We start from the raw sequence: 15,031 nt of genomic DNA on the forward strand, positions 1-15,031 counted from the left end.
TCTCTTTACTGACCCTTAATCTGGATACTGTATGAGAGGGAGGAAATTATACTTCATTAAATCGAATACATGATGTACCAAGGTTGTAGACTACCTAGCAAACATTTGCACAGATCTTCTTTTCAAACATGGACAAAACCCAGCAACAACTACCTTCCCATTGTTCCTCCCAAGTACACAATTTTGGGGCTGCAAATATCAACGTTGGCACAATGAAGGGGAAATCTGGTGAGATTATCAAAATGATGGAGTGTTGCTATGTCGATGTGTGTGGTATGCAAGATGTGAGATGAAAAGAGGCCTCTGCTAAATTCATCATGAGTAAGAAACAGAGGTTCAAATTCTTCTAGGTAGGCAGGAGTGATGGAGTGGGTGAGATGGGCATACTCTTAGCAGAAAAGTGGGTAGATAAGGTACCTGAGGTAGTCAGAGTATGTGATAGGATTATTAAGTTGAGACTTATCATAAGATTGATTAATAATTACATTTATCTCTGCCTATGTTCCACAGGCTGGGCTGGCTGATGATCAGAAGGACCAATTCTATGAGGTACTTTTACAGACTACCTCAATGACAGACTTCATTACTGAGGCTGGTGTCTTTAATGGACATGTTGTGCAGCATTGCCATGGATTCCATGTGTGCATGGCTTTGATTCCAGGAATGAGGAGAAAACAAGGCTACTTGAGTTCTGTGATGCAAATGATCTCATGATCTGCAACGCTAACGTCAGAAATCCAGCCAGCCACCTAATCACTGATCAGTCTGGTGGGAACATAAGCCAGGCTGATTACCTTATCACTAGGCAATGAGATAGGCTGATGCTCACAAATGCAAAATCTTTCCCAGGTGAAGAGTGTGCACCCCAACATAGGTTACTAGCATGTGACATAAGAATTAGGGCTAGGAAGACTAGGGCTAGAAATAAACCATGCTGGAAAAGATTATGGAAGCTCAAAGACCCAGCAAATGAACAAGAATTTAGAAATATTCTAACGGAAGTCGATGATGATAGAGAGGAAGAGGAGGAAAGGACATATACAGTAGCTTAGAGGACAACTGGAAGTTCCTGTGGGACAATTTACTGGGTGCTGCTGACCAAATCTGTGGTTGGTGCAAAGTCCTAGCTAGTAGGGGAACAAGGAGGTGGACAGTGCTATAAAAGCAAAGAGCCAGGCCTGGAAGGACTGGAAAAACAGTGGAAGCAGAGCATTATATCAGGGAGTAAGAAGGGAGGGTAGGTGACAGGTTTACATAGTAAAAGGAATAGCAGAAGGTAAGAAGTTTGCCAATGTTATGCAGCAGGAGGATCAGAGGCATGAAGTGTTCAGGATTGCAAAGCAGTGTATCAGAGAGAATAGAGATGTGGTAGGTGAGAAGTGTGTGCGAATGGATAATGGTAAGTTTGCAGTTTGTGACTCAGAGAAGAAAGATGCGTGGGGATGCCATTATGAAAGATTGTTAAATGTGGAGAATGAATGGGGAAGGAGAATCTTTCAAATATTAAACTAATTGAGGGATCAGCCATCAGAGTTGATAGCAGTATGATAGATAAGGCAATTAAGGTTATGAAGACTGGGAAAGCCCCTGGACCATCAGATATCACTGCTGAGATGATTAAAATATCAGGTGCTGTGGGATATAGCCTAGTCACTTGCATAGCAAATCAGGTTATTCAGGAAGGCATCATCACCAAAGACTGGTATAGTAGTATTATAGTTAGCTGCTACAAGGGTAAAGGTGATGCCTCAGATAGAAACAACTACAAAGGTATCAAACTGCTGGACCAGGTCATGAAAATTACAGAGAGAGTTATATCTCAACTAATTAGGAGTAGAATTAAACTAGATGAAATGCAGTTTGGTTTTATTCCTGGGAGGAGTACCACAGATGCCATCTTCCTAGTGAGACAGCTGCAAGAAAAGTATTTGGCCAAAAGTAAACCATTGTACTTAGCCTTCGATGACCTGGAGAAAGCTTTCGACAGGGTTCCTCACACTCTTATCTGGTGATCTCAAAGCTAGGAGTAGAGGAATGACTTGTTACAGCCACACATGCCATGTACAGCAATGCTGTGAGTAAGATGAGAGTCAGCCTTGAATACAGTGATGAATTTAGTGAACAAGATGGAGTTCACCAGGGAACAGCTCTTAGTCCACTCTTATTCGTGACAGTCCTCCAAGCCATAACAGGAATTGAAAACTGGATGCCCATGGGAACAGCTACATGCTGATGATCTTGTTCATATTGCAGAATCTGAATTGGAGAAATTTCGGGTTTGGAAGCAAAATCTGGAATCAAAGGGCCTTAAAGTTAACTTAGCAAAGACTAAAGTTGTTGTTAGCAAGAAAGCAGATAAGACTCTTCTTCTGTCAGGTAAATGGCCCTGCTCAATATGTAGGATAGGAGTGGGATGTAATTCCATTTGCTGCACCAAATGTAAGCTATGGATACATAAGAGATGCAGTGAAATTTCATGTAGGTTAGCAGATAAGGTCGTTTTCATGTGTGGCAGATGCACAGGAACAATAAGCACTAAGAGCACAAGAGACTTAGATGCATTCAAATGCCCAGGAGGCTCTCTTGAGGTAGTAGATAGTTTCTGCTATTTAGGTGACCAAATTAGTAACGGTGGTGGATGCTCTGAAAGTATTGTCTCTAGAATAAGAATAGGATGGAGGAAGTTCAGAGAGCTACTACTCTGTTGGCAACAAACGGATTCTCTCTCAGAGTGAATGGTAGATTATATGATGCTTGTGAGAGAACGGCTACATTACATGATAGTGAGAGACATGGGCTCTGACTGCAGAGGACGTAGACTGGAGAAGAACGAAGGTAGTATGTTCTGTAGAATTTGCAACATCAGTGAGAATGACTGACAAGCACAACTGTGTTGAGAGAAAAGTTAGGCATAAGAGGGATTAAATGTGGTATGCAGGAGAGGAGAATGCATTGGTTTGGACATGTGAGGTGTACGAGTAAAGACAGCTGTATACAGAAGTGCCTGTCACTGAAAGTGGATGGTATCTGTGGAAGAAGGAGACCCATGAGGAAGACATGGGATGAAGTGGTGAGGACCGATCTTAGGATGTTGGGACTCACAGACAAAACGACAATGGCCTGAGATGTTTGGCGATATGAGGTTCTAGAGAAGACCTGCACATGTCAGCGAAACTGAGTGCTAGAAATGTTGTGTCCCACTCACATGTAACAACAAACTTTTCACACACCCTTCCCCAAGAAACTGTACTACATCTCTGCTTCTAAACTGCATATTTCTCTTCCTCACATTTCCTCTTCATAAACTATGGTTGTCTTCCAATCCACTTTTCTATCCTCACTGCCCTCACTATCCTCACTGTATCGATGCTTCCCCCACCCCATTTTTCTGCCCAGGTTTTTGTCAGTCACTGCAATCCCCACTCTTTACTTGCTCCTTCTTGGCAATACCTGACTGCGTATTTTATGACCTTTGTACCTCTCTCTTCCTCACTCTTCCATCACATCTATGCTCTGATCCTTGTTACTTGTGAGTATACTCTGGCACTTCACCATTTCTCTCCTGCTCTCTCTTATACTTTTGCTGTTTCCTACTCTCCCTCTTTCCCTTGCTCTTCTCTCTGGCTGGGTAGCCATGTATCTCCTTTACAGCAGCACACCTATTTCTGCCCTCATTCTTGATCACTCTCTCTCTCCTTCTCTTGTTTTTCCCCTGACTAGTATCTCCTTTACATCAGCATACCTGTTTCTGTCCTCTTTCTTGCACCCCCCTCTCTCTCTCTCTCTATCTTTCATCTCTCTTTCTCTGACTGGTAACCATGTACCTCCTCTATAGCAAGACACCTATTTCTGCCTCTCTATTTCTCTGTCACACTCCAACCTTTCATCATCTGATACCAGATCACCTCCCTCAATGCCCCGTCTGTTATAGCAAGATGCTTGTTTCTGCCTCTCTGTCACACTCTAACCTTTCATCCTCTGACATAAATTCTCCACCTCAAATTCCCCTACTCCTCTCATAATTCCTTGTCTTGCGAGTTACTTGGTGACTCTTCCAGTGCTGGTACCATGTAAAAAGCACCCAGTCCACGAGGGGCATCCAGTTATAAAAATCATGCCAAAACTAACCTTTGCCTGTGCTAGTGTCACATAAGAGCACTGAGTCCACTCTGCAGAGTGGTTGGTGTTAGGAAGGGCATCCAGCCATAAAAACCCTGCCAAAACAGACATAGTAGCCTAGGATATAGTTCTCTATATGGCCGGCTCCTGTCTACCATCCTACCCATGCTTAGAAGATGGATGTTAAATGATGATGATGTACATTACATGTTTGTAAGATCATGTACCCATGTGTAAATATGCATATATTTTAATAGTTTTGAATACATACACATGTACAACATTTGTGAAATTAGATAGAGCATTTATTGTAGAAAATAATATAATGCAGAATAATGAATGAATCATTGACTATGAGATATAGTATTGAAACCTGTATAATATTTGGGGAGTGATAAATATAATTTTCTTATTTTCCTGTTACTTTAGTATTTTCATTTACATCCATATATTCTCATTAGCAACTCTCATCATGTACATTTTCCAACAATACCTCCACTTGAAAAAAATCTATTATTCAAACAGACAAGTCAAGATGTGGCAATTCTCAGAAAGTTTAGTAAAACACCAGCAGTCATTATTGATGGCATGGGCTCTCTAGTGTGTGTGTGTATATGTATGTATGTATATATATATATATATATATATATATATATATATATATATATATATATATATATAATAGATATGTATATACTTGTGTTGTGTTTACATCTGGTACTTGCTAATTTGAAAGTTACAATGCTCATGTGGTGTTGTTGGCATTTTCTCTAATCAATAAATCACTTACTCATACATACTTTCAAAGCTGTGTGGAATATGTAACCATTCAATTGAAAAACAGGTAAGGGTTAGCATCAGAAATGGTATCCAGCTGTAAAACAATGCCTCAATAGCAAGTTTGTCAAACAATGGTAGTCTAGAAAAATGAATGTAAAATAAACAACCTGAACCAGACATACATTGTGTGTCTGGTTTAGTTTGCACATTCACGTTTAGACATCATATATGTGACATTCACACACACACAAAAATATAAATAATCAAACAAAGATTAGATAACCAACTTTATGCATAAAACCTTTTTGTGAAGTAATTTACAAAGTTATCTTTTGCTGGAAAAAGATAGTCACAATGTTTTATGTTATTGATCAGTAGATTTATCTGCAGTAGTAACTTGTATGCTGGGTGAAATAATTTTACTGCTTTGTTTGTATATGTTAAGTGAAAGATGAGGAAGTGAAGAGTCATTAGCATACATGCAAATTCTGTGTCTATCAGAAAATGGAAAAGAAGAAGTAATTTTACTGTTTACATCAGCAAGTGAAGAGGCAAAAACAAGGTTACTATCAGGAAAAGATTTCTTACTAGCTTCTCCTTTTGATAAATTGCTGATCTGGTTTTGCAGCGTAAAGATTTCTTCCACCAATAAACATTGTTGCAAATATACTGATATTTTCCCACCTGCATTTATTTGTCCAGGAAAAAGCCAGCGAATATAACACTGAGCCCAAAGTTTAGTTAAGGATATTTGTGGATAGAGAATCTGGTCCTTCATTGATACATATGTTTCTTTAATTGAGTTTGCAAGATCGCAACAAATCTGGTTATTATATATAACATATAATGGATTATAAAATAATGTTTTATGACTTGCATTTGCTAACATTCTCCAAATAGAGGGCAAGCAAGATTCTGATATGTTCGTAGCAGAATTACCACATCGTTGATTCATAGATTTACAATTCTCAAGTACATGTTGATGCTGGCAACTGAATAAGAATGTTCCAAAGAGTCCAGTATGGAGACTATCCCAAAGGACAGTCAAGTAAGTCTCGGTAAATTCAAATTGTACAGGAAATTGGATAGTCAACTGCCAAACACAATCCAAAAATAAAAGGAAGACTGGACTCTGTGAATAAAATAAAATTAACTTATAATAATTACAAAAAAAGATGAGTTTTAATACTGTTTCATTGTTCCATTAAGTAAAAGTAAAAAAAAATCATCTTAAATACAAAAATATTTCAAAAAGCTCCAGGTTGTCTTTTCAGCACCATAGAAATCATTTATTTTGTGTCAAATAAATCAAATTTTGCAGCAAACAATTTCCTACTAAGAATAAAATGAGTTCAGTTTCAATAAACCAGACATATAAGGTGATGACAACAACAACAATAATGTAATAACAATTCTGCCTAGACTAAATATCATGGAAGTGTAAATATAGCTTTCTATAAAATCTGAAGTAAATCCAATATCACCAAAACCAAAATAAACAAGAAAAGAAATGTTATAAGGCTCCAGTAAATACAAATGACTTAATCCAATGTCTGATGTGTGATTATTACAAAATACATTGTTGAAAAAACACATCTTCATAAATGAGGTCAACATGCACAACAAACAAAACAGAGTAGAATGAACATTTGAAAGGAAACATCATATTGTATTAAAACAAGACAAAACAAATAACAATAAAATAACACACTTTCAAAGGAAACTTAAACATACATGAGCAAAAGTAGGCACAATAAAATGGTATGCCAGTATGGAAGACGGACGTTAAATGATGATTATTACAGTATTTTGCTGTAATTTTATTATTGTTTACTATGTTCAACTTATTATATACAGTATCTATGCCTACCATTGGTTAATTCAAGTAATTGGCTAAAATGGACACCATTCTCCTCTATTTAATGGAAAACAACAATGTCTCTACAAAGCAAAGAGAAGATAGGCAAAAATCAACCTTATACCAATAAGAACTTTCTATAAAAACTCACTATTCTTTCAACTTCAGTTTCTGACCTTATTAATAAAACTAGTGAATGAAACCTGTCGACGAAACTGTTCTGCACACACTCATCCAGTGCCTGAGTATTGCTGACCTGTGGGTTTATGTTGAACAGCTACTGTCACGTGTAGGACAGATCCGGATATCAGCTGAATCCATAGTGAAGATTGCCCTGTCGACCTCCTTTAACCGGGAGGGCAAGGCAATTTTCCTTTGTCTAGTGGCTGTAGTGAAAGAGGTGGTATGGTGGACCCGTTTGAAAGGGCTAAAGTCAGACACTTTCCTCTTTGGCCAAGGTCTCATCAACTTTTCAAGTTCCACTTGAAAAGGAAGATGAGAGGAGAGAAGGAAGTGCTGTCTCGTAGCAAATTTATTGAAAGGTGGGTGAATGTTGGTAAAATGGTCAGTATGAACAGCCCAATTCTGAGGTTACACCTGTAAAAAAGGTAATATAAAAGGAGAAGGGGCTCTTTACCCCTTTTTGACCAGGCTCCTGTGGCTTTTATGGGTTTTTCCACAAGTAACCTTTCAAAGCGCCTCCCCCTATTGAGAATTTTACTTGTTATATTTTTCGCTGTTTTTTCTAGTGTTTACACGGACCTTTCTTTTTTGCAAAACCGTTTGTACTTTTCATCCTGTGTTTGTCATTACATGTTTTTTGATTTATGTTAGCCCTTGTGGCCAATAAAACCAGAATTAATTATTATCATCATTATTATTATTATTATTATTATTATTATAATTATTATTATTCAGGTCACTGCCTGGAATCAAACTCGGAATCTTGGGGTTAGTAGCCCACATTCTTAACCACTACGCCATATGTCCATTCCAGGCAGTGACCTGAATAATAATAATAATAATAATAATAATAACAGCAACGGACCATGATAAAATGATGGCAAGGAAAGCCCCTTCATAGCAAATACTGGGCTAAACTAAATGCAAAAGAAATAGACAGAGAAAAATCTCAGCAATGGTTGAGAAGCTCAGGACTCAAAGCAGAGACTGAAGGATTTTTAATTGCAACACAAGACCAAAGCCTCCCCACCAGAAATTACCAAAAACATATAATGAAAAGAAACATAGCAAGTAACTGCAGAATATGTGGCAATAGACAAGAAACAATAAACCATATTATCTCTGGCTGCCCAGTCCTGGCTAAGAAGGAATATATTCACAGACACAACAGAGCTGGGACCTACATACACTGGAAGCTATGCCAACACTATCGAATAACAACAAAAAAAGACAGTATAAACACACGCCAGAAAAGGTCACAGAAAACGAGAAAGCAACCATACTCTGGGATATGCCAATACACACATCATCATCATCATCATTTAACGTCCGCTTTCCATGCTAGCATGGTTTGGACAAAGTGGATGGCTACACCAGACTCCAATCTGATCTGGCAGAGTTTCTACAGCTGGATGCCCTTCCTAACGCCAACCACTCCGAGAGTGTAGTGGGTGCTTTTTACGTGCCACCAGCATAAGGGCCAGTCTGGTGGTACTGGCAACGGCCACACTCCAATGGTGTTTTTTATGTGCCACCTGCACAGGAGTCAGCCAATGTTTTGTTCACATGCCACTGGCACAAGTGCCAGTAAGGCAAAGCTGGAAACGATTGCGCTCAAATGGTGTTTTTTACGTGCCACTGGCAGGCCAGATATAGTTGTCAGAGATCATGAAGAAAAAAATGCTTTCTAATACCAGCAGATGACAACGTTTCTTTAAAAGAAATGGAGAAACTTTCAAAATACAAAGACCTGGAAAGAGAGGTAACTCGAATGTGGAATCTAAAAACAGAAACAATTCCTATCATAGTAGGTGCCTTAGGTATGATAAAATAATATTCAGACAAATGCATAACAAAAAAATCAGGACTTACAAATATATATAACATACAGAAAATTGCACTACTGGGCACTGCACACATCCTATGCAAAACACTTTCAATATAGTAACCATAAGAGCATCACAGCAAACCACAGCACATACCCAAGGCACACAGAGCTGCGCTCAGTAGTGAAGTGAAAGTACGCTATAAAAATAAAACTATTGAATGATAATAATAATAATAATAACAACATCAAAAAATACCTTAGAAATGAGAACCCAGGTTTGAAATTTCCCCAAGACACCTGATGAAGGCTAGAGGGTATATCAGCTGAAACGTGTTAACAACAAACAAGACGAGGACAAATATCCGTCAAATGTAAATAATGTATCAAATGCAGACTTTGCAACCAGTACAAAGAGGTCACTGACCACATTATTTCCAGCTGCTGAGTCTCCTTGTCCAGTCTGCATATTCACAAACAACAACTAAGATGGCAGCTCCGTCCACTGGGCAAAACACATACCAAACATGGTACCTGACAATAACTTGGCCACAGTCAACTGGGATATGCCTATCCAGATAGCAAGGAGACCAAGCACTAGGATGAAAATGTATGTACTTTGACAGACAAATCCATTTTGACCAAAACATTGCCTGAAAGAAGGTGGAAAAACTAAAAATACCAAGTATGAAATTGGAATGATCATGTAGAGCATGAAAATAAAAATAAAACCAATAATGATAGGAGCACAAAGTATAAAATATGAGCAAAAAACCCTGTAAAATATAGAGGTCACAACATTACACACAATCTAAAAGATAGCTCCCATGGGCATAGTCCACAGTTCAATAGCATAGCTTAAATATTACACATTGCATACAAAATATATCCCTTACAATAACCACCCAAATAAATAACACACAATTTTATATAACTGATAGCCAACAACTCACATTCTATGTATGACACAATCTACAGAGCATATAACACTACACAGTCACAACCTGACGCTAATCATGTAACACTAATCACATAGCACATGATACATAAACATCACTCAACAAAATAACACAACTACTCTATACAACAGATGAAATACTAAGGCTAACCTCAATAGGATTTGAATTCAGAGCATAGAGTTAGAATAAATACTGCTAAACATTTTCAATCAAATGCTCTGTCAACCCTGTTAATACACTAAGTTGACAACAACTACAAGGAGGTGGGAGGTAAAGAAAGTAGACAAAGCTTGGCAGAATAACTGAATTATTTCAATATAACAAAACAACAGCATTCACTATTACAGATGATCTCTGCTAGTAATTTCATATCTCACCATAGCTAAAACGTCATCAAAAAGACAAGTCTTTCTCTTTAAGACTAGAAAATACTTCAGCTTCCTACAACTGCTAACTCTCTACAAACCTCAAGCGAGACCTACACTGGAATACTACTACTGGATGGTGTTAGCACAACACACATGAGCATCACTCACTAATATACCCCAACTACTGGCTTGAGAAGTGAAGTTGCCACTCTATTGTTTCTAAGACATTGACTTCTGCTCCTCAGAATTATCTGATCTTATACATCCACCTATTTCCCACCTGACTCATGTCTTTTTCTCACATGATCCATATTGTGTCTACTCCATTAGGTACCAAAGTAACCAATATTCCCAATCCTTCCTTCCAAAAATGTGACCCTTATGAATCCCCTCCCTGATATATTCTAACTGCAATTGTTGACTTGATGTTAATGAAGACTATCTACTGTACTGACCTCACTAGTCTTGTAGCCCCTTCCCTCAGACAAAAACCATAAGAAAACAAAATAAAAGCATTCCCTGAACAAAATAATATATTAAAAAATGTTTTATGAAATCTCAAATTCTCTTGTAGATAATATAGGGCATAAAAAATGCTTTAATTCAATGAGAAGTATTCATTAAACTATTACCAAAGACAATGTATTTAGATTGATATGACTCAAATTTCAGTTAAATGCAAACAAGTTTTTTTCTCTCAAGGAACAGGAATATATAGCAAATGAAAGCATCAATTGTCTTGATTATTAATTCCTTAGATAATTAGAAGTTTAAGAGAAAATTATACCACAAAAAAAAAAAAAAAGATGCTTACACTTTGCACTTGCCAAGGAAAAGATCTAAAAACGGTTGTAAATAACAAAAGTTACACTTTCATATTTAAAAGCCAGCTTTGTTCACAAAAGTTAATAGCAATCAACACAAACATTTTTTGCAACAGGATTCTTTTTTATCAAAAATGTATTGTCAACTATGTGTAAAATAGTGATTATGCCTTTGATTTAGAATTCTGTAAAATTTTATAAGGAGAAAAAGACAGTCAAATCTTAAAAATCAGTACTGTTAATTGTTTAATGAACACTTTTCTCTACTAGCATATCTTGAAATATTTCCAGTATACCTTCTGCTCATCAACTACTATTGAATATTATTTTCTTCAAAATCTAACAATTCAAGTCTTCCTTGGTTTAAATTTTTATTATTTTATATTGCAATTAGTGACCAATAACATACATAATACTAACAGATAAATCACTAATGTATAGTATTTCTGATGGTGAGTGTGACAAGGGAATGACTGTAACTCAATGCAAAATAATTCTTGCAGAGAACTTTATTCAAAGAGTACTGTTTACAATTTCATTGATATATATCAGCAAAAGAAACTTGCACACATGCACAAACACACACATAATAGGTTTCCATAGTTTCCATCTAACAAAATTTCACTCAAACGGTATTGATTAAGCAGAGGCTATAGTAGAAGATACTTACCTAAGGTGCTTCAGAGAGGAATTGAAACCAGAACCACATGGTTATGAAATGAACTTCTTAACCACACAATCTTGGTTTTATTACTTAGTAAACACATTTTCATTTCTCAAAATCAACACTTCTCTCTCTCACAAACAGTAACAAAAGTCACCAAACTCAGTTTAATGGGAATAGATTTACATTAATAGCTAATGAATCAGAATGTTCCTATCCTCTAATCAGTGCAGTTCTTTTGTTTTCACTGCTATTATTTCAGTTCATCAAGCTCTTGACACAGGCATCAAATAATCTAACCTTTACCTTAAATTACATTTAATAGCTTTAATGATTTGTTTGAGTTAATCAACCAGAGAATTTGGACAATTATTTGGATTTTGTTAAGCATTATCATACTGAAGTTACTTGTGCTCTCATTTTAAAATTGTTTTGAGTCAGTTTTGTTGGTAACCTTAGTCATAATTCCAGAAACATAATCTATAAGTCTTAAATGTAATGAATTTCAGTATATATTATAAATTATAGGAAATATTAGATAAGCTGACTAAATACATGAAAAATAGTGATTGACTACAAGAGTTAAGATATACAGATAAAAAAAGAAAGAAATGTAATGGCTGGTAACTGAACACAATTTAACCTATGTTACAGACAAATGAACTACTGAAGAATGAAGTCAAAAGTATTATATCTGAATAATAACACAACTGACATGTGCATTATAAGAATAAATAAAAATTACCAACAAATGCTTGATGCATAAGAGACATACTTACCTATATGTTAGATATGTAATATATAAAACAACAGGATCTTAACAAAATATTTTAGAATGAATAATCAGAAAGGGGAAAAAAATATTACCTCAGAACCAGGAACATTAACAAAGCCACAACGTTCTTGAAAAGGATGTCCCATGGAAACCCACTCACGTTGAATAAGGGATTGAAATCCTAAAATGGTTCGATAATGACGATCAAATAAAAGCTGCACTAAGCATGACAGTAAACAGCTTATATCACGACTTTTAGGTTCTGGATAAGAAACAAAAGATTATTACTGATTTAATAATAGTAAACAAAAATACAACTAAAAATTCTTTGATGCTTAAATTATGATGATTATGGCTATAGTTGTTAGCTCCAGTTCATATCCAGTCTCCTCGGCTGATGATTGTGCCGAATGTGACTTTGGAGTCCAAGTCGGTGGTGAAAGAGTTGTGGGCATTTTACATCCTCATTCTGTTGTCTGTTCTTCTCAAAGGAGGTGGCTCCATTGCAGATAGCAGTTCTCCAGGCTGTCCTATTCATGGCAACCTGTTCACATGAGGATAACTATCATCACCATAACTTAAACAGTTTCGTCCCCTTACAAGCATGTTTGATATGGAAAAAATATACTGAGCTAAAGAAAATAAAATGAGCCAATGGCATAAAACTAGACAAATCAAATAAAGGGTGATATACTGAATTGTTTGAATCTAGTTGGAAGTCAAAGGAACAACAAATAGTATATGCTTGTTGTCTGTTCTATGGTAATTTACACATTTTACATTATATTCTTCACATTCTATCAAAAATAATTACAAAATATTTGAAATTATCTTCTTAATATGAGAAAGAAAAATTCTAGCAGTAATTGTTAGCAGCTCTTGAAGGAAAAAGAATATGATAAAAAATTAAGAATAAATTTTGCAAAATTTAATACAGTATGTAATGAAAAACAGATGTTATTTATTTTTCTAAGCTTATAGAGCATAAATAACCAGATATGTTTACACTTTTAATGAGAGAATTGTAGTATTTTTGATAGAATTTAAACATTTCACTTCTAACTAAATTCAGGCAATTTTTTTTTTCTTCTGTTCATTTTTTAAATGAAATTAATATGTACAAACTTATAATAAAATAAAGATAATGCATTCTTAACCAGAGTAAAAGAACATAGCTAAATATTTAACTTCATTATGCTTGATGTATGGTAAGAAGTTGCCTTCCAAACCACATGATTCTGGGTTCAGTTCCTCTGTGTGGCACCTTATGTCAGTGTCTTCTACTATAGCCATGGGTCAACCAAAGCCTTGTGAGTGGATTGGGTAGATGCAAAAGACACTAGCTTAAAAAATATGTATTGAGGTTGATTCGTTTGACTAAAATTCTTCAAGGTACTTCAGTGTGACCACAGTCTAGTGACTAAAACAAGTAAATGATAAAAATAAAAGAATAACCATAAATAATACAGAATGATAAAATAAACCCAACAAGAGAGTATATTGTTCTATATTTAAGAGATGAGGAATTATGTATATTATTTACATTTGATGGATATTTGTCCTCATCTTGTTTGTTAACACAACATTTCAGCTGATATACCCTCCAGCCTTCATCAGGTGTCTTGGGGAAATTTCAAACTTGGGTTCTCATTCCTAAGGTATTTTTTGATGTTGTTGTTGTTATTATTATTATTTATTATTATTATTCAGATCACTGCCTGGAATCGAACTCGGAATCATGGGGTTAGTAGCCCATGCTCTTAACCACTACGCCATATTGTAAAATAAAATGTCTGGTAAATTTTGATAAATAATATGTTAAAATATACCAATAACTAATTAGTCACTAATAATTTACACATCATATGCACTTCTGATTAAACTACTTACCTTTGAGAATTACAGATGTTTTCTCACAGGTCATCATTTTTACAATTCGTACAGCTTGTTTGAGGCATCTCTGCACATAGCTGAGCCATTTAGTTTCTTCGAGATAAGATAACCAACACATGTCTTTATTCCAAAAATCTTTAGAGCAATCTTAAATTAAAGAAAATAATGAAAACATTTTTATTATTTAACTGGAGAAAGAAGGGCAATAACCACAACTTTTGTACACCTTCCCAAACAAGAAAGTCTACAAAATGATATATGTAGCTGATTTTTGATTTAAATAACTATAGTCAATGCTTATAGGAGAAAATGTTGGCAGGAAGGAATTATAAAGTGTTTTAACATAGAGAGGAATGATTAGTATACAGTTTGTAGGTAATACAAAAAACAGATACATCATGTACAGAATTTCTTAAACTGGAAAAGGGAACCAAAGAAAAGGTGCGATAGCAGTAGTTCAAGAGACAGGAAAGGGGAAGAAATAGTATGTAGGACAGTGTTTGTAATACACTGGGGAATTAATTTTTGTCAATTTTAAAGCAATATAGGATGTAGGTCATTTGCACTATTTATTTTGTTCATGAATATAGTTTTACTGTAGAGTTGGTAACACGAAGGTCAGAAAGAGACCTGTAAATGCATATGAGATAGCAGTCTAACAAGTTCCCAATCTAAAAATGTTTGCTGAAGACTTGAAAGACAAGGTTGTGAGGATGATCTGACTCAAAGCGAAAGATAGGTAAGAAATGGAAGGTCCAGGAGGTGGTGGATGTAGTGAAGGAA

General features: G+C 35.8%; 1 protein-coding gene across 8 annotated transcripts in view; it reads right to left on the minus strand.

Annotated features, from left to right (window-relative positions):
• Positions 1-5,173: 5,173 nt before the first annotated feature.
• LOC106868939 (myotubularin-related protein 10-B) overlaps positions 5,174-15,031 on the minus strand; it is a 190,685-nt gene continuing 180,827 nt past the window's right edge. For all 8 annotated transcript variants that reach the window (XM_089363636.1, XM_089363635.1, XM_089363632.1 and 5 more), the window contains exons 9-11: positions 14,246-14,395; positions 12,448-12,617; positions 5,174-6,031 (exon numbers count right to left, since the gene is read on the minus strand). In XM_089363636.1, the coding sequence (XP_089219762.1) occupies positions 5,264-6,031; positions 12,448-12,617; positions 14,246-14,395 (1,088 nt within the window). In that variant the 3' untranslated portion in view covers positions 5,174-5,263. The remainder of the gene's footprint in view (positions 6,032-12,447; positions 12,618-14,245; positions 14,396-15,031) is intronic.

The sequence above is a fragment of the Octopus bimaculoides genome, chromosome 15, assembly GCF_046866305.1.
Source record: "Octopus bimaculoides isolate indiv1 chromosome 15, ASM4686630v1, whole genome shotgun sequence".
NCBI classification, from domain to species: Eukaryota; Metazoa; Mollusca; class Cephalopoda; order Octopoda; family Octopodidae; genus Octopus; species Octopus bimaculoides.